The sequence below is a fragment of the Lissotriton vulgaris genome, chromosome 4_1 (genome assembly GCF_964263255.1).
Source record: "Lissotriton vulgaris chromosome 4_1, aLisVul1.2, whole genome shotgun sequence".
Lineage (NCBI taxonomy): Eukaryota > Metazoa > Chordata > Amphibia > Caudata > Salamandridae > Lissotriton > Lissotriton vulgaris.
In genome coordinates, this window is record NC_141691.1 from 52,827,466 (window position 1) to 52,848,613 (window position 21,148).

Consider the following 21,148-nt stretch of genomic DNA (forward strand, 5'->3'; position numbering starts at 1 on the left):
GTTGTCTTTTCCCTTATCCTCACTCTCTCTCCTCCCCTACCCCCGACTACTTTCTCTCCTCCCCTAATTGTATTGCTGATTGTTTGATTTAATGTTTACTTGTTGATCTTTTTCTAGTATATTGTTGAACCACATTGTTGCACTTCCTTTCGTCTCTCCTGTCGTCTCCTACCGCATCCTCCCTCTATGTATGTCTCTCCCTCCCTCCTCTCTCAATGTTTTGAGACTGAACTATTTTGTCTGATGCCCGATGGAGCTACTTGGTTTTGCTATAGAGGAGATTGGTCGTGAATTCCCTCCTTGGTCGTCACCTACCCAGTCGGTCTTTAGGCAGTCAGTAAGCCGTTCACATTATACGTCCATGAGAAGGAAGGTTGCGCATTATCAGTCCTGACACAATCCTTTGGGGACAAACAGCGCCCATGCACGTATTTCTCAGCGACTCTAGATCCTGTAGCTAAGGCATTACCAAGTTGCTTGAGGGCCACTGCTGCAGCAGCTGTCTGTATTCAACAGTCTGCTGGATTAGTAATGAATAATACACTGATCGTTATGGTCCCACACGCAGTAGACATTTTGCTAAACAGAACAAGGACACAGCACTTAACTAGTGCTCGACTGTCAAGTTATGAGCTGACACTATTAGCGAGTCACATACACATAAAGAGGTGCGATACTCTCAACCCAGCCACGTTATTGCCCATTCCAGCAGAGACAGATGAGGTCGAAAAACATGATTGCTGTTTTAGGACAGAAGAAGAGACAAAAGGGAGAGTAGACTTACAGGACACTCCCCTTCCTGAATGTAATGACACTTTATGGGTTGATGGTTCATGCTTCAAGTTGCCAAATGGTGATACGACTGCAGCATATGCTGTGACAACATTGCACACGATTGTAGAAACTGCACGTATCCCGCACAATTCTGCGCAAGCAGCAGAGTTAATTGCACTTACAAGAGCGTGTGTGTTGGCAAAAGGAAAACGAGTGAATGTGTATACAGACAGCCAGTACGCCTTTGGCGTGGCTCACAGTTTTGGACGATTGTGGCGTGAACGTGGGTTCCTGACGTCGCATGGTGCAAAGATACAGCATGGTCAGTTGGTGAATGAGCTTCTCGAGTCACTGAACTTGCCACTACAAGTTGCGATTGTGAAATGCAGTGCACACAGAAAGATTCAAGATAATGTTGGTCGTGGGAATGCATTTGCAGATGAAGTTGCGAAAGAGACTGCAAGGAACGCAATGAGTCGAATGTATGTTGTAGGTCCTGCGAGATGGATTGCTGATGTGGGTATGTGTGAGGACACTTTTGAAAGTGTGAAGTCTATACAGTCCGAGGCCACTGAGAAAGAGGTGAATGAATGGAGAGAAAGCAAGGGTAGATTGGATGAGAATGGTTGTTGGGTCGAATTGTCAGAGCATCAAAGATGGATGTTACCCAACGCGTTTGTGCTTGCAGTGGTGACAATGGCTCATGGGATGGCTCACATCAGTGTGAAAGGAATCTGTAAGTTGTTGGCCCCAGTATGGCAGAATAGTGGCATCCCAAAATGTGCAGAGAACTTGGTCAAGAACTGTATGGTGTGTTTGAAGTACAATCCCGGTAGGGGAACTCCAACTCCAGCTGGTCATTTTGCGCCTCCAACGTATCCGTTCGAGGTTTTGCAGCTCGATTTCATCCACATGGAAAGGTGCAACAATCTGAAGTGCGTGCTTGTTGTTGTTTGCGCCTTCTCCAGGTGGGTGGAAGCGTATCCCCTTAAGGACAATACTGCCTTGTCCACAGCCAAAGCCCTTGTCAAAGAATTCTTCCCTTTATTTGGCATGCCTAGAATGGTCTGGAGTGATAATGGAAGTGAATTCGTGGGACGAGTGATGAAGAGAGTGCGTGAATGTCTAGGCATACACCAGAAGTTCCACGCTGCAAATCACCCCAATCAGCTGGATTAGTAGAGTGCTACAACGGCACGTTAAAATTGAAATTAGCCAAGATCCAAGCCAGCACAGGTCTTAAATGGCCTGACGCCCTGCCTTTAGCACTCCTATCTACCAGAATGACTGTCCATTCTAGACTGGGACTTAGCCCCCACGAAATCGTGTTCGGGCGCCCAGCAAACATATGGGGAGTGCCAAGGCCCAAGAAACTAAGTGAGATAGAGCACCCTGTACTGCTTGACTATTTGCACGAATTGACAACAAAATTGCGTGTTTTACACCAACAGGTCCACAGTTCCTCTCCACCAGCGTCTGATGATCCAGGTCACGCAATTGAACCTGGCACCTGGGTATTGGTGAAAAACTTCCAGCGAACCAAGAACGAGCAGCCCTGCTGGACCGGACCCTACCAAGTGCTACTGGCCACCCGCTCTGCAGTACGTGTCCACAGGAAGAAAAATTGGGTGCACGGCGCCCATTGCAAACGGGTCCCGCTGCCCCTTCCATATGACCGATGGGTCCAGGAGGGAATTGCTGACTCTGAAACCGAATCCGTGCCACGCTTTGAACTCTTCATTGATGCACGTTTGAAAGGAATTGATACAGAGAAGGAGAGTGACCATATTCTGCAAGGATTTGTGCCACCGTCAATGCAGTTGGACACTACAGAACCTGAAATCTTGTTTGAAGACCACACCATACCTGGAAAACAACGGTATAATCTGAGGCCAAGAAAAACGAACTAATAAAAGTAAACTAATAAGATTTTTCTTTCCCCCAAGAACTATTTTTGATTGTGCAGCTCTCTCGCCCAGGGAACTTGCTCATTTTTGATTTTCGAACCGCCATCCGGTTCTGCTGCTAGGGTCGCGGTTGACAGTCTTCGAAGTGCAACTGGAGACGTTTAGGTCGACAGTTCTGGTTGGTCTAAGGGAATTACCCTGGACTGAACAGAAGCACTCCTTAGCAGAATCAATCTCCCACCGCGGGCAGCAACTTAGAGGATGGAGTTTCCGAGGGTAGAGAGACCTGCTAGATCTACGAACTTTGAAAGGAAAATATGCATTGTGATGGCGAGAAAACAATTTCTAATAATATGCATTTTAATGTTGTGTAGCATAATGATGTTCTTGATTGGCTATACTCTATTCACATTTCGAGTTACCTTTGTACATAACACTCAGCCCACACCTCCTCCTACTGTCTCCCCGCATTATTTTCACCCTCTGCCTGAACACGAGTCTGCCAGAAGATTAGAATTTGTAAATAATTCATTCGTCCAACTCCTACACCAGCACCAATCTGTAATGAACACCACGAACTGTTGGGTATGTGGACTTATGCCACACACAACAGATAAGGGTATTCCGTATTTTGTCCTGCCATTCGGCTACCATGGTTCTCTGTGGGCACTTCGAGCAATGTTCCTGTTTGCCCTCGAACCATATGTTCCAGGGAAAAACTCAAGTAACAAGGCACTAGTGGCGGGAATTAGAAATATGAGCAGAGATGTTGACACGTACAAAACGATTCCCAGAGATGAATTGATGCCTTACAGCATATGGAATATAACACAATATGGAATTTCCTTGGCTGAGAGTCTGAAAGCAAAGAAATCCTCCCCAATCTGGATAGTACCCCACCAAGGTCACCTATGTCTGCAGGGAAATGGCAAAAACCCTAGAGCTCAGCTAGGGAAGAGTGTCTGTACTGAGACTTATGTTTTCTCATCTCAGACCTCCCCTTCATTCTTAGCGACTAAGGGCACCTACTACGTCTGCCACGACAAAGCATATACATGGTTGCCCCCTGACTTCTCGGGCACATGTTTTATCTCGTTTCTGCTGCCACCCACCTACACGGCTGAGGCAGATTACCATCGGACAAGGACAGTTAGGGGTGTCGTGAGTAAAGACGACACTGCAGAGCAAGAGTTTGAAGACTTCGCAAAGGGTTTTCTGCCGTTTTGGGGGTCTATGGTGAACAGCAGGAACATTCGCCAATTGACGAGGGTAGTTGAATCCGCCGTGACTGAGACGGCCGGTGCCCTTAGTAACTTGACTGCTGAGCTCCAGTCGGACCGACTTATGACTCTTCAGAACAGGGTTGCCCTAGATGTCATACTTGCAGACCGTGGCGGGGTATGCAGAGTGATCCAATCCAGTTGCTGCATTTTCATCCCTGATAATGCTCCGACAGTATACCAGGCCATCTCCAAACTGCACAAAATCTCTGATTCCATTCACGTGGATAAAGGGGACTGGTCCTTGCTAGGGTGGTTCTGGGAACTGATATCTGCCTGGGGATGGAAAATTCTGATATTCATTGGGATGATCTTAGCCCTTCTGTTCCTGTTCTGCCTGTGTGTGCAGTGCGCTCCTGCACTATGTGGCCTCTGTGCTACATCATGTGTAAGGAAGCCTGTGTCAAGGGACAAACTGAGCAACAGGATGATGCTACAGCAGCATCTCCATGACTTCATGAATACAGATTTGGACTCAGATTAGCATGAGTTATTGCCTATATAAGGGCAAAAGGAGGATCTGTGGTTTTGAAAATTCTGGACCCTGCTGTAATATGGTACCGAGGCCCAACACTCGTGTCACAAAATATCATCGTACCATGACGAATTTGGTGTCGGCAGACCGGTAATGATTAGGACATTATCCCTATGCATTTGCGTCGTGATTGGGTGTTGCTATCACCCTTAAATCATGGTTTCCGTTTCGAACCCTCGGGTTCCATTTTGTGAACGGCATCCATCTTGTGGCTTGCCCTCATATAGTCAATTGATTGAGGCCGAGTTTGATCTGAAAGGACACGTCCACCTTAGCTGACTTCCCCATGACATGGCCTAGCTGACTCCACAGCCTCCAGCCAAACCTGTTCGGGCGGTTCCCCGCCCAGTGGCCGAGTAAGATAGCATCAAGGCACAACATGCCATAAACCATTCACTACATACAAACTATGTTATCCACACACACACACCTGTCCATGTTTCTTGTTTATGGCCGGTTTTACGATGAGGAGGTGCCCGATTTTATTGGGGTTTCATCGATATCTGATGGTAGTTCTGGGCCGAGCTGGGTAATCTATCACGAACTGGACATACGAAATTGTAGGCTGGCCATCATGACTTTGCTTTTTCTTTGTTATACAAATATGTATATAGTTGCATCATAAAACAAGGAATTCTTGCCTGAAGTGTAATATTGTGTATAAAAGGAGAAGGCTGGTTCTGTAAAAACGAACCGTCTCCTGGGAATCTACAAACCGTGCTGCTGTACTTCTAGGACGCTTGTTATTTGGTTGCAGCCAATAAAACTCGATCTTTGACTTCACCTAGAAGACTCTGTGTTTCTGTGGTCCGGAACAGGAAGAACTCAAGAGGTCTTTGGGTGTTTTTTCCCTGGCACCACCGGGTTCCTAAAAACCCGGCACCTCAAGTTCCCGATTATTTTGAAGACTTCACCTTCAGTCATGGGTTTGAAGTTTGTCCACTCAGCATTGTTTTTCAGTTGAAGGAGATCATGATGGTTTTCATTTTTTCTTGGGTCACTCGGGTCTTTGGTTAAGTCCTTGTAGGGGGTTTCCGTGGTGACTTGAGTGTAAATGAAGCAGGCTGGCTGGGATTTAGACTGGTGTCATGGATAAGAGATTGTTCGATTTTTGCAACTTTGTCAGTGAAAAAGTGTTGGACCTGGCCCTCTTTGGAGGGTTATTCTCAACCCTTTTGCCTTCTGCCTCCTATTTTTCTGACCCTGTTTTTGCTGGCTTTAGAACTCTGTGCACTTTACCATTGTTAACCAGTGCAAAAGTGCATGTGCTCTGCCCCTAAAACATGGTATGATTGGTTTACACCTGTCTGGCAGATTTATTTTTTTGTAATTCCCTTGTAAAGTTGTACATCATATGCCCATGGCCGGTAAACTAAATGCTACTAGTGGGCCTGCAGCACTGCTTGTGCTACCCACAGAAGTACCCTTTCAAATCTGTCTTAGACCTACCACCACAGGACCTGTGTGTGCAGTTTACTGCCACTTTGACTTGGCATTTAAAACTAGTTGCCAAGACTTAAACTATCCTTTTATTACACATTGGTCACCCCTAAGGTAACCAATGTGTAATGTCCTGGTAGTGACAAACAGCCCTTTTTGTTTTCCACTGCTGTGAAGCCTACTCCTCTCATAGGCTATCATTGGGAATTCCCTTAAATACATTTAAGTGGTATTTGCTGATCAGAAAGGAGTAGTGTTGCCATGTTTGGTATGTTTAGAATAGCGAAAAATACTACTTACTGGTGTAGATGAATTTTACATTACTATTAAAGCCCAAAAGCATTACAAATTACAATCTTTTGAGATAATAGTGCTGTTCTCTGTGCACATTGCTGGGGTGTCTCAGCCAGTTCAGGTTTTTGCTTTGAATGTTGGGACTTGGAATTCTGTTTTACCCATTATTAAATTGAAACTATAAGCCCCAGAATGCACAGCAAAAAAAAAAGCTGGCCTGTGGTTGCACTTCTCAAATGGAACTAGAAAACTTGAGAGACTTGCAACTAAACCCAAATCCCCAAATCACACCAGGCTCCCTCATTAGCTGTTCTCTTCACTCACGTATTCTGCACGTAATCTTGGGCTGTAGAGTAATTAAATGAATGCATGGCAAGCACATATAAATATAGGTGGTTACAGGTGACAAGATACTTGCTATCACACCTGAACTGTTCTTATGTAATCTTCGCTTGACAGCTACAAATTTGCCCCCAAGGAGCATTAATACTAACACCTGCGGCACTCGGGGATGCTGTGCTGACGTTTCACTGGTTGGGAACAGACCCGCAGGTGTGAGTGGGGTGGACAACAGGAGTTATCCTAAGGGGGCGAGGGCAGGCTACGGAGGAGACATAGTCGTAAAACCGAGCTTGCGGAGAATATAGAGGGGTAGGCGCTTTGGTTGGGTGAGAGACGGGTGTGGGCGTGTAGTGATAGCAGGGATGAGGGGGTGTGACTCTCCCTGAACAAGAAGACCAGCTTCTTCGGTTCTTATCATTGAACCCCCCCCCTTCTCGTCATTGGGTTACTGCTTCCATATATTCCAATACAGTAGGGTCCCACGACTGTGGGGTGGTCAAGGCTTGGGGTTTTAAGTAGGGTGACCAACTGGCATGGGTGTGAATTCAGGACGGGGAGTGTAAAAATTCAGGACAAAGGGTCAAAATTCCGGACGGAGGGTCAAAATTCAGGACAATAATTACTGACACTACAAATTAAGTTGTGCAATAGTATGTGAGTAAATAGACAACAAGCATAAGTACAAGTCAAAATAAGTGACATAGCAGCCTTCCCACTTTCAAGTCCTAGAAAATCCCATATTGCTCTGGGTGTTTTTTCTGGCCCAAGGGAAAGGAAATAGGATTTTAGTGCTGCCCAGCACTTCAACAGTTGCGCAGTGAATGGGAACAATGTGAGCCACCGTGTTGGGACATGCCGAAACAAAGGCTGCCACTCTAGGACCACAAAAGTGAAAAACCCTTTCAACCCCGCTGTCTGCTTTGTTAGAAGAAGAGAAATGGCTGTAGCCTTTTAGAACAAAGGATTCTACATCCATTAATAGCTTGTTTAGCACAGTTATGCAGGATATGGGCAGAACAGTTTGCAGGCAGAAGGTCTCCATTTGCTCCCTTCAAATGCTGGAACAGAATGATGTCGTCCATAGTCAACACTTGCGTTGTCCCCACAGTATGCCGCGACGTGCTCCATTTTCAAACCATGGTTATTTAATGTTGTTGTGATCTGCTGTGCAATAGATGTAGCAGTCTCTGCTGCATCCTCGTAGAAATTCAGCAGTGTGTAGGCCACACCGGAGGTGAAATTAAAGTGCAGCAACTAAAGTGGATAGAGTTTATTGTTACCTTTGTTTGAGGCGTCACTGCAAACTGAAAAATATCCATCTTTTAAGTCTTCTTGTGCTCGCTGCAACGATAGAGGTGCAGGCACACTCAGAGTGATGCTCGAGGCCTTTGTGCGGCCACAAGATGCTTCCATTGCTATGGATGAGTCGGGATACATTACTTTGCTTAGCTTGATGCCACAATCCAGGGAGCGGTAGGAGATGTGATGCTTCACAGCATGGTACACTAGAGTCACCTCTGCAGCTATGACCTAAAATGTATTTTAAAAAAATACACAAAAAAGGTATAAGCACGCAAAGAAAATCTCCATTGGTGAAGAAAACAATGGCCACAATGGGGCTGAGAACTGCAAATTTAAACTAAAGTGCCGGCTGGTAACCCAAAAGCAATTATGACGTGCTCTTAATATAAACAGAGTGAGAAAAGCATGGTAAAGGCAACCTGACTTGGTAAACACTGCTGCACATTTAAAGAAAGTAACAGAAAATTGTTAGATGGCTCGCCTATTCAGTTTGGGCGTCTTAGAGTGTGACAAAGCAAGAAGAGTGTAAAAGAATTACATAAAACCCATATCAAATTATGATGAAGCAAGCAATTACTTACTTTGGATACTTCTGACTGGAAGCTTGGTTGCAGGTAAGATGAAATTGTGGCACTCAGTATGTGGAGTTATGTTTGGATGCGATGACAACTTGTGCATGCTACTATCGCGCAACATAGTTAGACCTAAACATAATACTGGGACCGGAGAGTCAGGCGTTTTTTGGCTGATCTGGTCACTGGAGACTGAGGCATAGGAGAAGCACAGCATTTGTAAAACTGAAATGTTTAAACTAACTTAAACAAACGTGGAATAAGGAGTCAGAGGCGGACAGGCCTACAGGGACATTTAAAGTTTTCACCTTTATGGTGCCAATATCTTAAAATATTCTTAAATGAATACTGTCTCCTGTATTTATGAAACCTGCCCGGGTTCTGCAAACATTGTCTGATCCTGGGCATGTGCAATTTCTCTCCGGACCATCTTTATTGGCTTAGGTTATAAATGCTGGCTTCCGATTGTTTTTAAGTTTGTTGGTCGGGCCCCATGTCAGCCATGTCAGTCATTTGTATCCTTCAGGGCTACAGGCCCCTTTACTCGAAACACTATTTTATTTCCTGTGTCCCCCCACCCACGGCCCCTCCCGCAGTCTGTGATTTCTCTGCCCCCCTCCCATTCATACCTTTTAGCCCGCCCGCACCCCCGTTTCAAATGCAATAGGACTCACGTAAATACGAGTTCTATTGCATTGCAAGTGCTTGTTTTTAAAATATTGTGCAATAACATGCACGCGCTGCCTTACATCTGGTGCATGCGCCCAAAGTCTCCCACTCCACGAGGAAAAACAGGAAGTGATCTGGATAGGAGGGTGTTATGCCAGCCGATTAAGATTTTACGGTCAACCTACGGCTTGGCTTCTGGCAGAAACAGAGGCTAACTTCAAACTGGGAACACATCCACTCAGAGGCCCACCTGTCAGCTATATAGTAAGACGGGTCAGACAGATACTGTCTCTGCACCTCAGAGACACGCGTGGACGACACAGCTAATAAGCACATCGTAATTTCACACAGCGCATTAAGATTGGTTGAGGTGCCAAAAATTCTCCAATCCTAGGTCATGGTCTACATTTCGAGTTGTGCTCATCCAAGAAAATTTTCAGCCATGGGATTGGCCATGATACGACCCGGAAGTACTAGGGCGGACAGAGGTACAGCAGGATCTTGGAGGTCTCTACTGGCCAAAAGTGAGTCAATAGTCGAAGGGCATGTTTATTGTATAAATAACATCTACAATTATTCACAAAAGGTACTGTGTTTTTAGTTACCCGATGGTCCAAGCATAGGCTAATTGGCTGTTTTGATTTATACTTTCAAAAAAGGCGTTTTACATATAGCCCCATGAGCGAATGGTCTGTGGTTCGAGATTCTTAGAGGTCGTGGGAACACTTCCAGGGGGTGATATCCGCCACAGTTTATACCAACCTGGGGGAGCGAGAAAAGATCTGTTAACCCTTATTTTTTTCATAGCGGTAACTAACCCTTATTTTTTTCATAGCGGTAACTCAACAGAAGGTAATGGACTGCTTTACATGAGAACGCATTTGTTTATGGTAGGCACAGGGAGATGAAGGGATTTTCCCAGAATAGCAGAATGTTGGGCCGATGCCGAAACTTGAACCTGGTTCCCCATCGCCAAAGTTGGCGGCTCTGGCCATTACGTCACATCCTCGCAATCGAGTCTCTGCATTGACCCAACAACATTCTATGATTCTGGGCAGTTGAATTTTGGAGTGCTTTACACAGGCACCAGTTATCTTTAAAGGGACACATCCTCTCTGGATGTTTATCCGCGTTTATATTATTTCGTAATGAGGCATCTTAATGAAGAAAGCTGCTGAAATTCTCCTTACACAAACATCCATTCGATTCTTACCTGGTGAGCTCCCTGCTTTCCTTGTACTTATCCCTATCGCACCAGACCTACATTTTAAAGCGTCCCGATGCTTGATTTAGGCACAAGGTGCTTTATAAATGTCTTTGTGTGGTTCTTTTTGTATTAATATTAGAGTGGAGCCCCCGATTCCTGAGCTGTGGCCAGGCGAGGAGCGGCGCCGGTCTCTCAAACTCTAGGTGAGTGAGAGGCATTTACAAACTAGGAACGATTGGGTTCTGTATCTGTAAAAAAAAAATTCAGGTACATTTACTATAATAGTAATGGAAACTCACGACAGTTAACCTGTGTTAACGTGGTTCTCTCTGTTTTCTCTTATATTTGTTCTTCATACTTGATGCTTTTCTCCTGTGGCAATCAGCTTCTACTTAACAGGAGCGTTTGAGAAGGCCTTATCAGGTGATATCCTATATTTGTTTAACTTTTGTTTTATACACATTCACGTTGTCTAAGCAGTAGCAAAATATAAATTTGGTCCTGAGGAAGCAGGAGATACACATTGTATCTACAACTGCAGAAACATGTCGACCTCCACTAAAAGGCAGTAGATATTTGTTTAAACTACTGTTTATTTTGCTGTTCACGTTTTTTAACCTTGGAAGTGGTTTGCTCTCTATTAAAATTTCTCTTTGAAACCACTATCCATTTTTAATCACTCACTTCACTAGTCATTCTTTGTGCACTGCTTTTTCGGTTACATCTATCGGTGTGTACTGAGTATGCGCTGTGGACACACCGCTTTACTGAGACTGGCCCAAATGATGATCAATAGGGCGGCCCAGTTCGAGTAACTGATGGGATTCCATATCACAGAGTGATGGGTCCTAGCGCATCAGGTAATGATCAAGACACATTGTTTGAACACAGAGTTTTTGAGTTTTCCCAGACCCACAGTTGTTATTTTTGTATACAGTGCTTTATAAATGTAACCAGGTATCGATGAAACCAAGTGCAAGTTCGTATTTTTTAAATTACATTTGCTATTACAAAGGGCTTCAGTAGGAGTGGTAAGGAAGGACACGCTTGAAGAGGGACGTGGTGGTGGTATGGATGTTGTTTGTGGTATGGTGACCAGGCGTCCCGGATTTCCCAGGACTGTCGCGGATTTCAGAGTACTGTCCCGAAGCTTTTCTTCCTGTTAAGTACGTCTCGGTTTTTAGAACAAAGGTCAAGTCCTCCTGCAAACCAAAGCCCTGTTGAAAGTTCTGCTCATGTTTCCAGAATTTTTACATGCACCTTTAACGTTGGAAATAATGTATCTGCCTCTTCCAAGCAGCGCAGGAGAAGGCCGACTGCATGCTCAGAGGAGACAGAGTGGGAGGAGGGCAGGGGGCTCAGGCTGGCAATCCTGCCATAGGCACGCATTTACATAGATAACATAGCAAAATATATATTCACACACACACACAGGGCTTTAAGTGGGATGGAAAAACTGGGGGGTCTTGCAAAGTGGCGTGATCAACGTAATTAAGGGTCCGGCTTAAAAGCACCTAAGCTGAAAATCTATGCTTAGCTTCTCAGGTTGCCACCCGACTGGCAATTTGGAACTTCTGTGATTACATCCAGGTATACAATTCAGCAAGTAACACTACCCTTACAACAAGCCAGTACTATTGGCTTGGTCAATTGGTTTTAGTTGCACAACATGAATAAGCAATAGCCAGGGCTTCGTAGTATAGCATATTGAAAATGCTCCTGTTTTGAAATGATAACACTATAAAAGAACAACTCTCCTTGAAGTTCACATGAAAGACAGTGAAGGGACCAGTCTCATCACCTGCTTTTTAGAACTGCTGGTGCTGAACACCAGCAAGACCAGGCCCACTTAAAGGATGTGTGTGCGCGCATAAAAATCAGAACAAGCCAGAAATAGAAGTACAGGACTAAAAGATCAGAAGACTTGAGAGCGGTGACATTTACACTGACAAACAGCCATGAACACGCCTTTTAAAGGTGTACTGACACGGAGGCACGCACTCTGCATCGACTTCTTTTTTAATGCATTGGACCGAAGAGGGAACTTGGAGGGGCGCATTAGAAAATTATCCAATTGTAGGTATATATTTACCTATTTTTTTTTTATATAGTTTTCATTTTGTCTATTATACAGTGCATTGATAAGTGTGTGTATCCATGTATGTAGAATTAGAAATATTGTAGATAACCTCAAGGAACCGGGTGCTCTGTTAATTTATAATCCACTTATTCAAATCAATAATCTTTATTTCGGTTATCAAAAAAACATAAAAGACGTACATACAATAAAAACAATCAAATATACCCAGCCCATTCCCCTCTTTTCCAACATAATCATATGTCCACTCTATAAGGTCCAGTAAAGGTTATTGCAAGTTTTTTTCTTTTTAAAGAATATATACAAAGTAGAGTCTAAAACATTGGGGTATTAAAACATTAAAAAGCGGGTATTTTAAACGTAGTTTGCAATATTTTCAATTCATTTAAGCAAACTACTATAAAAATAAAGATTTTGCAGTATCATTTGTGGGTCTTTGCTTAACTTTTGAAGCTTGTTTGGACTTGTTTGGAAATTACACTACAGAACCCTATAGCTTCAAGCCCCCTCTTCTCCTTACTAGGTACACAGAAAAAAGATATCTACTTATACTAAATACAATTGGTTGGGTAGTTTCCGTTTTGAGTATTCTTTCTGCCTCGCTAAAGCGTCTGGAGCCCAAAAAACGACAAATAGGCTTTATCCATTTTCTTCTAGGACGGGCGTAAGCTAGGCAGAAGAATAATACATGAGCCTCATCTTCTTTTACACCAGTATTACAAAGTTCGCAACCGGACCCAACATCATTCCCTACATTATCCGTCCAGTTAGTAGTATTTTGTTTAATCTGCAATGTACCATAACGGAATTTTAAATACAGAGATTTTGCGAGTCAAGGTGAAATTTCATCCATGAAAGGCTAAAATCTACTGTCACATTTCTTTGCAAGAAACCTCAGTGATAGAGAGCCTAACTAGGGTTTTTTAAATGAGAGTTTGAGACAAACTCCCAATAACTTAATTTCAGCACCTTTTTACAGCTCAGAGTTAGGCTATCGGGATCTTCCCAGTAGTGTTTCAAACCCAACTTGGATAACCAGCCCTCAATATGGCTCAACCATGGCAACCTTATATTGTTTTTTATTCTTAGAATTTCTTTTAGTGCATCTCTGTAATCAGCTAATTAATCAGTAGACCACACACGGACCCAAAACATCAACGGCCACATGCAGCAAGGTATTTAGGAGTCGCAAACGGTGCGATTCGGTAAAATCGGCCGTTTGCGATTCCTAAATATCTTTTTAGTATGCATCAATCATTTTTGGAAAAATCGATATTTTTAGCGATTTCCAAAAATGCGATTGCTTCTAAGGAATCGCAAATTTGCGATTCCTTAAAAGCAATGCATGATTGTTTTTAAAATTGCGAATTCGCAATTAGGGTGTGCAAATTACCACGAGGGTGAACCTCGTGGTAATTTACGAAAAAGAATAAAATGCTCAAATTAGCCTTTTAAACACTGTCATGTTACAGACACACATGTCCTTAGGACATGTGTGTGTGAAACATCCATTTTAAAATACATTTCAGGGGTGCAGGGAGGGGTCCTCTGGACCCCCCCTGCACCCATGGAATGCATTAACATTTTGCGAATTCTAATTTGCGAATTCGCAATTTCCATTGATTCCTATGGGCCTTTTGGCCCATAGGAATCAATGGGAAATGCGAAATCGCAAATTAGAATTTGCATAATATTTGCGATTCGGTAAAAATTGCGATTTTTACAGAATTGCAAATATTATGGAAAAATATACATGCATCCCATTTTGCGAATTCCAAATTGCGATTCCCTGTTTTTCGCAATTTGGAATTCGCAAACGGCTGGGATGATGCATGTGGCCACAAAGGCCGTAGGGCCGCGAGGTTGTCAGTGTGATGAATGCCTAGATCCAATATAAGGGGAAGAAGTGGTGTATGCCATGAGATACCTAGTAATTTCCTAAAAAAGATATTTTCTTATAACCCAAAGGCATATTTTACAGCATAACCCCATAGTTCCGCCCCATAGAAAGAGGTGTATTGTGCCTTAAATTTGCTTAACTCCAAGGCTGGAGACACCGCTTTGGAATGGCTATTCTTGTGCTGTTTCGTTATGGGGATCAAGTTATGAATAAGAGTAGTTTTACTTTATTCCTGTTATGTAGTTGACTGTTGACTGTTTGAGGCAATTCTTGAGCCTCTGTTTACACAAAAAATGCTTACATAACCTGCTGTGGAATGGGAAGAGATGCTTGTTGGAATAGGGAACAGCTGTACCATCTACAATGCCTTAAATTACAACTAAGAAATTAATGGAGTGATTGCTTTCAAAAGCTATGCCCTCTTAAGGTGCTGTCATTTATATGTCAAACTCATCATGTTGTTGCCAGGAATACATTATGAAAATGTGACATAGCGTGACATTTGTGATCATCAAGAAGCGCTTACACAGTGATATATTTATAGCTTTTCCCTACATATTAACCAGCCGAAACGCTTCATTAAATTGCCATCAGGGTGCAGCTGCCATCAGATATCGCTGCTTGTTGTTATCAGCCTCTTAGCATTTAAATAAGACATATGAATAGGAGGAATTTACTAAAAATTTTGAGGGGGGCTGGTTCTCGTTCTTTAGGGAGTAGACCTTTTAAGGACAGCCTATAAAATGATGTAGTCGTAATCACACATTATACTGCTTTACAGGTTACAGAATTGAGAGCAACCCATTAACGAAGGTCTTGTAAAGATAGTGGACGAACGTCTCATCTCTCCAGGGAATACATGCACGTATACCTTAAAAGTGTACGTGAGCCAGCAGCAAGCATGTCCGAGTTACTATTAACATTGTGGCAAGGCAGGAGTCCATTTCAGCTGCAGGATGGACCGGTGTCTTTTATTCATTTTGTTCCAAATGTACATCTTCTTTTAGAAATATATATAACACGAGGGGCAGTTTAATCTCTGTAGAAGGGATGTGTATTTACCTGGGACTTCTCATTTACAACATGCGGCCAGGCAGTGGATGAGTGAAAATGAGTTCACTGAAGATAAAATAAAGTTTTCAGGTTTTTATTTTCCACGAAAAATGCTCTAGTCAGACAGCCCCAAATCAAGTTTTTTCACCACTGGACACAACCTTGAATGCGGCACGGAGATTCATCTCGAGCACACACGGTTCCTTGTGTAGATTTCACAAACACCGTGATTGACTCCCCTTCGACTGTGCCTCGGTCTCTGGTAACCGGAAAGAGGGAGGCATAGTGAACACATCACGCTTCATGAGTCAAAGAAAGCAGCAACTAAACCCACCGATGACCAAACCGGAATGAGCGGTGCTTGCTGTGAAACGGCTCGTCCACGGCAGACCGGCTCAAAACGTGCTCTGCATATCCGGTAGTACCGTAGCTGTTCTCATTGGCCCTGACGCATCGGGCCAATAAGAACACTCCTGCAGTGTACGAACAAGCTCTAGGATTGGCTGATGGCTTTCAAGCCAATCGTAGATCGCTTTGTTTGTTCTCCATATCAACGATTGGAGGAACGGTTGGCGATAGAAAGGCACATGATTGGCCCAACAATTGGTCACCCAACAGCAGGTAAAATTACGGACAAATGGGGTCCGTTAAAGAAACCTTCACGGACAGCGGACAGACGCCGGCCGAAATGACGGGCTGTCCGTGACATTTACGGACGGTTGGACGCCCTAGAATCCCCAGCTGAAGGAGAAGCCAATCCCGAGAGGCGGCCGTTCCTCCTGGTGACAGAGGCTTTGCCCCCGGCGATGAGAGCACCTTTGTGTGGACGTCACTGGCGTGTTGTTGAGCGGACGGATGCAGACCTGCCAACCCTCCCGGTTCCGGCGGGAGACTACCGCGTTCAGGGCTAGTCTCCCGCCTCCCGAGCCCTGCAAGCAGAAACCCGACTCCTCGGGGGTGTGAGCTGCCGGGCTTGGCATTGAGTAACGAGCTCTTCCAGCAATAGTCGGAGCGGTGGTGGTGGTAGAAGCAGCGGTCCTGAGGTGAGCTCTGCCCGGGTGACATGGTCTGGTAGGAACGGAGACCAAACTTCCCAACGAAGATCTCTTCAAGGCTGCCGGCTCCAACCTGAAAAATGATCATCTGTCCAAAAAGCATGGAATATCCTCGAGGAAACCAGTGCCAGAGGCTGCAGAGTCAGGTAAGTGCCTCGACCATCTACCCGATCTAGATATGAACCGTTTCCAACACTGGCTTATCAACAGTACTTGAGTGGACTTAATCTTCCAAAGTATCCTGACACACAGGGCCACCAATCCTAAGAGCGAATCAACACACCTGTACTTCCTTCAAAACATGAATCCCACACTCTTAAGCCAAAATAAACCATAGTGTACCTGAGTACAATTGTACACTTATTTGCAGTACTTGGGCCATGTGAAAGCAAAACCAGAGTGTAGCAGACACCAGCACTGAGTCAGTGGAGACGGCCCCAAACCAACCCTAGAGCAGTTCGTACAGGACCAGAAGACTCCTCCACAGCATACCTTGGTTTGCCAAATCACGGAGTCAGTGAAGACCACCCCAAACCAAACATAGAGCAGTGTGTGCAGGGACAGTGGTCCAGAAGACACCACCACAGCATCCCTTGGGAGACCACCCCATACCAAAGCTAGAGGAGAGCATACAGGGACAGTGGGCCAGAAGACTCCACCACAGCATGCCTTGGGCAGGCTGTTAACTGAGTTAGTGGACACCACCCCATACCAACCCTAGAGCAGTGTGTTTTTTAATCTTGCTACAGACCGGCACAGTTGTCAAAAACAAGCGATTTCCAAATCTTCCCTTCATTAGTGCATTTTACAGATTGCTCCAGTGCGGTCTTCTCCAGCTCACCCAGGCGTCAGATGTGGCTCACGTGTGCCCAGAAAGGTTCTTTAATACTTTTAGCTGTACACATTCTGTTACTTTGTTTCCTCGTTACAGTTCCTAGTCTGATCATTGTGTCCTTTATTACACTTAGCAGTTCTCGTGTTCTTGTGCCAGTTGGGTACTTTATGGCTGTGTTTTTCCTTCCCGTGCCAGCCGGGCATACATTGCTCTCTGGCAGCAACCTTTGTTTTACAGCCTCATCGGTCAGGCTTTCATTCTCCTAGGCTGAAACTGGCACTTGTTAGTTTTCTGGGCTCTAGACCAGGTCCTGTTGTAATCCCAGCACATCTCCACTCACTTCTCTTCCTCTGTGTTTCTCTTTATTCTCTTCCTCTGTGTTTCTCTTTATTGTGTGCTGGTTGTCACCAACATCTAGTGTTCGAGTGTCATGGGGTTCCAAGTTCGTTGGTTTGGCCAGTGCTTGATTCGGGCCTAGCTGCTGTTCCCTCATTTGACCCTATTCCATGTGCAAGGCGTGTGCCTTGTGTTTGATGGCCTCCCAGACCCGTAGCCAGCGACCCCTGTGGGTCACATTAGAGTCTGCAATATTGCCTCCAAGCAAAGGTGCCACTCTTCACTGTAGCTGCCCGAGGCACAGCTGTGATTTAGAGCTTCAGTATTGTCTGCTGCTTGGTTGCTTTGTTCCTTTACCAGCGTTGTTCACCATGCAGCTCCGTCGTGCACTTTATCCACTCCTGCTTGGGACTCTGTGCCAGCCAGTCTTATGCCCCACCCCCTGCTCCTTTGTCTACCTGCACATGTGTGCACAAGCTCCAAGCATACTTCCATCTCTCTACAGGTCTGCCCATGCCAGCGCAACTAACTTTGTAGACCTGCCACAAAGCCTAGTCAACCACCAGTGCACAAAGCAGCCGCAAAATAACACCGCAACCACCCACATTTGGTGTCTCCGCTAGGCCACCAGCTGCTTCTTACACTTAGGGTTTTACACAAGCCAGGACTCCTCAAAAATCACCCTGTACTCCCCCCCCCCCCCCCCCCCCCCCACCCTGCCCCCCCCTGTCTGGTCTCCCACACATTGCTGACTCTGTACTCGCACAGCATTGCGTGTCTTTCTGCAGGGAATTTGTGAAGTCGCGCTACGCAAAGCTCCGCGAAACAGTAAAAAATTTCAACCGCGCATAAATTCCGCAAACGCGCTGAATTGCTTGTTCGTGATGCTTTTTTCCTGTTTGAGATCGCTGTTTGCGTGTTCGGGGTGAAATATTTTGCGAACACGCATTTTTAGAACGCGAACAAGCAAAAAATTCAGCAGAACGCAGAATTTTGGGCAATTCTGCGTTCTCTGCGGAACACGAAATTACCCAAATTACGCAAGCGGAATGGAATTTACTGCCAATCTCTACTTTGCAGGTTATAGATGGGGTCATGGGGGGCAAATTTAGCCTCTCCCTTGAGATACATTTGAGTAATGAGTACGTCTCAAGTACTCTGGTAATAAGTACTTGGGTAATAAGTAGACCTTAAGTGCTCAGTTAATAAGTACACCTTTCAGTACTTGGGTCGTAAGTGTATCAAAGTCAATGGATGCTTGAGTAATAAGTATGCTCTGGTAATAAGTACACCGTTAAGTACTTGGGTAATAAGTATACCTTGAAGACTCTGTTAATGCGTACCTACACCTTTGAGTACTTGGGTAATGAGTATACCATAAAGACTAATACATAATCCTTTGACTACTTCGGTAATGAGTATACCTAATGACTTAGTCATAAGTCATTAACAACATAAGTACATGTTTGAGTACTTGGGTCATGAGTGTACCTTAAATAGTTGGATAATCCAGCTGGTGGCCCCAGGATATGATTGCTTTATCAAAACGAGTCGAAGAAGTAAGAAACTTGGGGCTCATCTTTGACAACCAACTGACTTTCACCTACCAGGTCAATCAAAATGCCTCCTCGTTCTTTACATCTTAAAAATAATTGGGAAAATGTAACCCTTCATACCAAACAGTCTGTCATTACTGCACTTTAAACTGGACTATTGCAATGAACTGTTTATAAACATGCAATAGAAGCTGCTCACTAAATTGCAAAATGCAGCAGCTCGTCTGGTGTTGGGACTACTTATACATCATTCAGCAGCCCTAGCAAAAAAAAGTGCAATGACTTCCTATAAAAAAAGAATTGCCTTTAAGGCTCTGTGCACCCCCTTAAAGGCCTTGTACAGTGTAGGACCAGATTATTTTATTCAAAATGTTCCTGGTACATCCCCCCCCCCAGATCTCTACGCTCCATGACTGCTTAAAATGTAGTTCGTAAAGTTAGAAAATCCCATTGGGGAGGCAGAGGCTTTGTGGTCAGCACAGCTAAGCTTGGATTTATCTCCCTCTTGAACTGAAAAAACGGAACAGCCTTTTGCAGTTCAGGAAAGCTCTTAAAACGTGGATTTTCATTAAATAATTCATCTAAATTTAAACTCTGAGGGAACATCAACAGTCTTAAACGGTTCACCCATCAAGGCACCCTCAGGTATGCTAACGCTGTGTAAAAAAAACATAACATAACATCTTTAAGTACTTGGGTGATAGGTATACCTTAAAGCAGGGTTCCCCAAACCGGTCCTGGAGGGCCAGATCCATGCCAGATTTTTAAAATAACTACATGCATCTAAATGGGGATATACAAAAAATCTGGCATGGATCCGGCCCTCCAGGACCGGTTTGGAGAACCCTGCCTTAAAGACTTGCTTAATCAGTACGTCGTTTAGTACTTCAGTAGTAAGTATATCTGAACGACTCTGTTCATAAGTACACTGTTAAGTATTTGGGTAATAATAAGTATACCCTAAGTACTTGGGTGATAAGTACAACTTTGAGTACTTGGGTAATGAGTATACCTTATGTACTTGTTTAATTAGTACCCCTTTGAGTACTCTGCTAAAAAAAGTGCATCTTTTATTGAAAAAAACAGTTCAGATGTGGGTAGGTGGTATGTAAATAGCCATGTTCAATTGACTGTTGGATGACGGTCTAGGTAAGAGTCTACCTCCCGACGTAAAGGTCACCTTCCTACAGCGACTCTGGCCTCCTTTGGAAAACTCCGCCCCCAACTGTCATTTTGGGCCATTTCCAGTGTATAAGGCTGGTAGATGGAGGAGGTGAGAGGGGCCGTCCCAGCTCACCTGCATGTGTTTAGGTGTATTGTGCATTGACCTTTTTGAGCCTATTTCTAAAAATATGTACAAAAGAGCAAAGAAAAATTATCATCAAATGCCTTCTGAAATACGCTGGAGCAGTGGCTATGCCCCAGCTACGTTCCTGCAAATGGCATGGAGCTGTCCCCGGTTGGCCTCATACTGGTCCAAGATCTTCACCACAGTACATGATATAATTGGCACGGCGGATGACCCAGACCCATTGCTTGGACTACTGGGTTATGTTAAAGACACAACGGCTGGGAACCATAAGCTACACACTCTCTTATTACTTTTTGCACACACCGGGTGGCCATGAACTGGGGCAGAAAGGGAGCCGCCTCCGTAGAGGCTTGGATCCAAGACGGAACCTTCAGCCACGCATAACTACCTACCTACCTTTTGGGAGCTAATGCCGTTGGCATCCAGGTCAATGGACATATGGGGTCTATTTCTGGAGTTGGCGCGAACATGACAAAACGAAGGGGCGGGCTCTCAAGTGGCGTCCGCCGATTTGTAGGTATGCCCTCACTACAGGTAACACACCCTGAACAAGGAGATGTACTGATCCCATGATAACTATCCGTATTAGAATGCCACATAGACCCTGCTCCGACTGATAGCTCCTGGTGTGTTGTGGACTAATCTGTAATGTATTGACTTCTGCCGTTCTGTTGTACTATG

The 21,148-nt window shown here is 44.5% G+C and overlaps 1 protein-coding gene across 1 annotated transcript in view; it reads left to right on the plus strand.

The window, feature by feature from the left end:
* The first annotated feature begins 15,940 nt into the window (after nt 1-15,940).
* The window catches only part of LOC147718347 (sestrin-3-like), a 185,960-nt gene continuing 180,752 nt past the window's right edge, over nt 15,941-21,148 (plus strand). Inside the window, exon 1 of the mRNA XM_086918288.1 lies at nt 15,941-16,574. Coding sequence (XP_086774414.1) covers nt 16,509-16,574 — 66 coding nt within the window. The 5' untranslated portion in view covers nt 15,941-16,508. The remainder of the gene's footprint in view (nt 16,575-21,148) is intronic.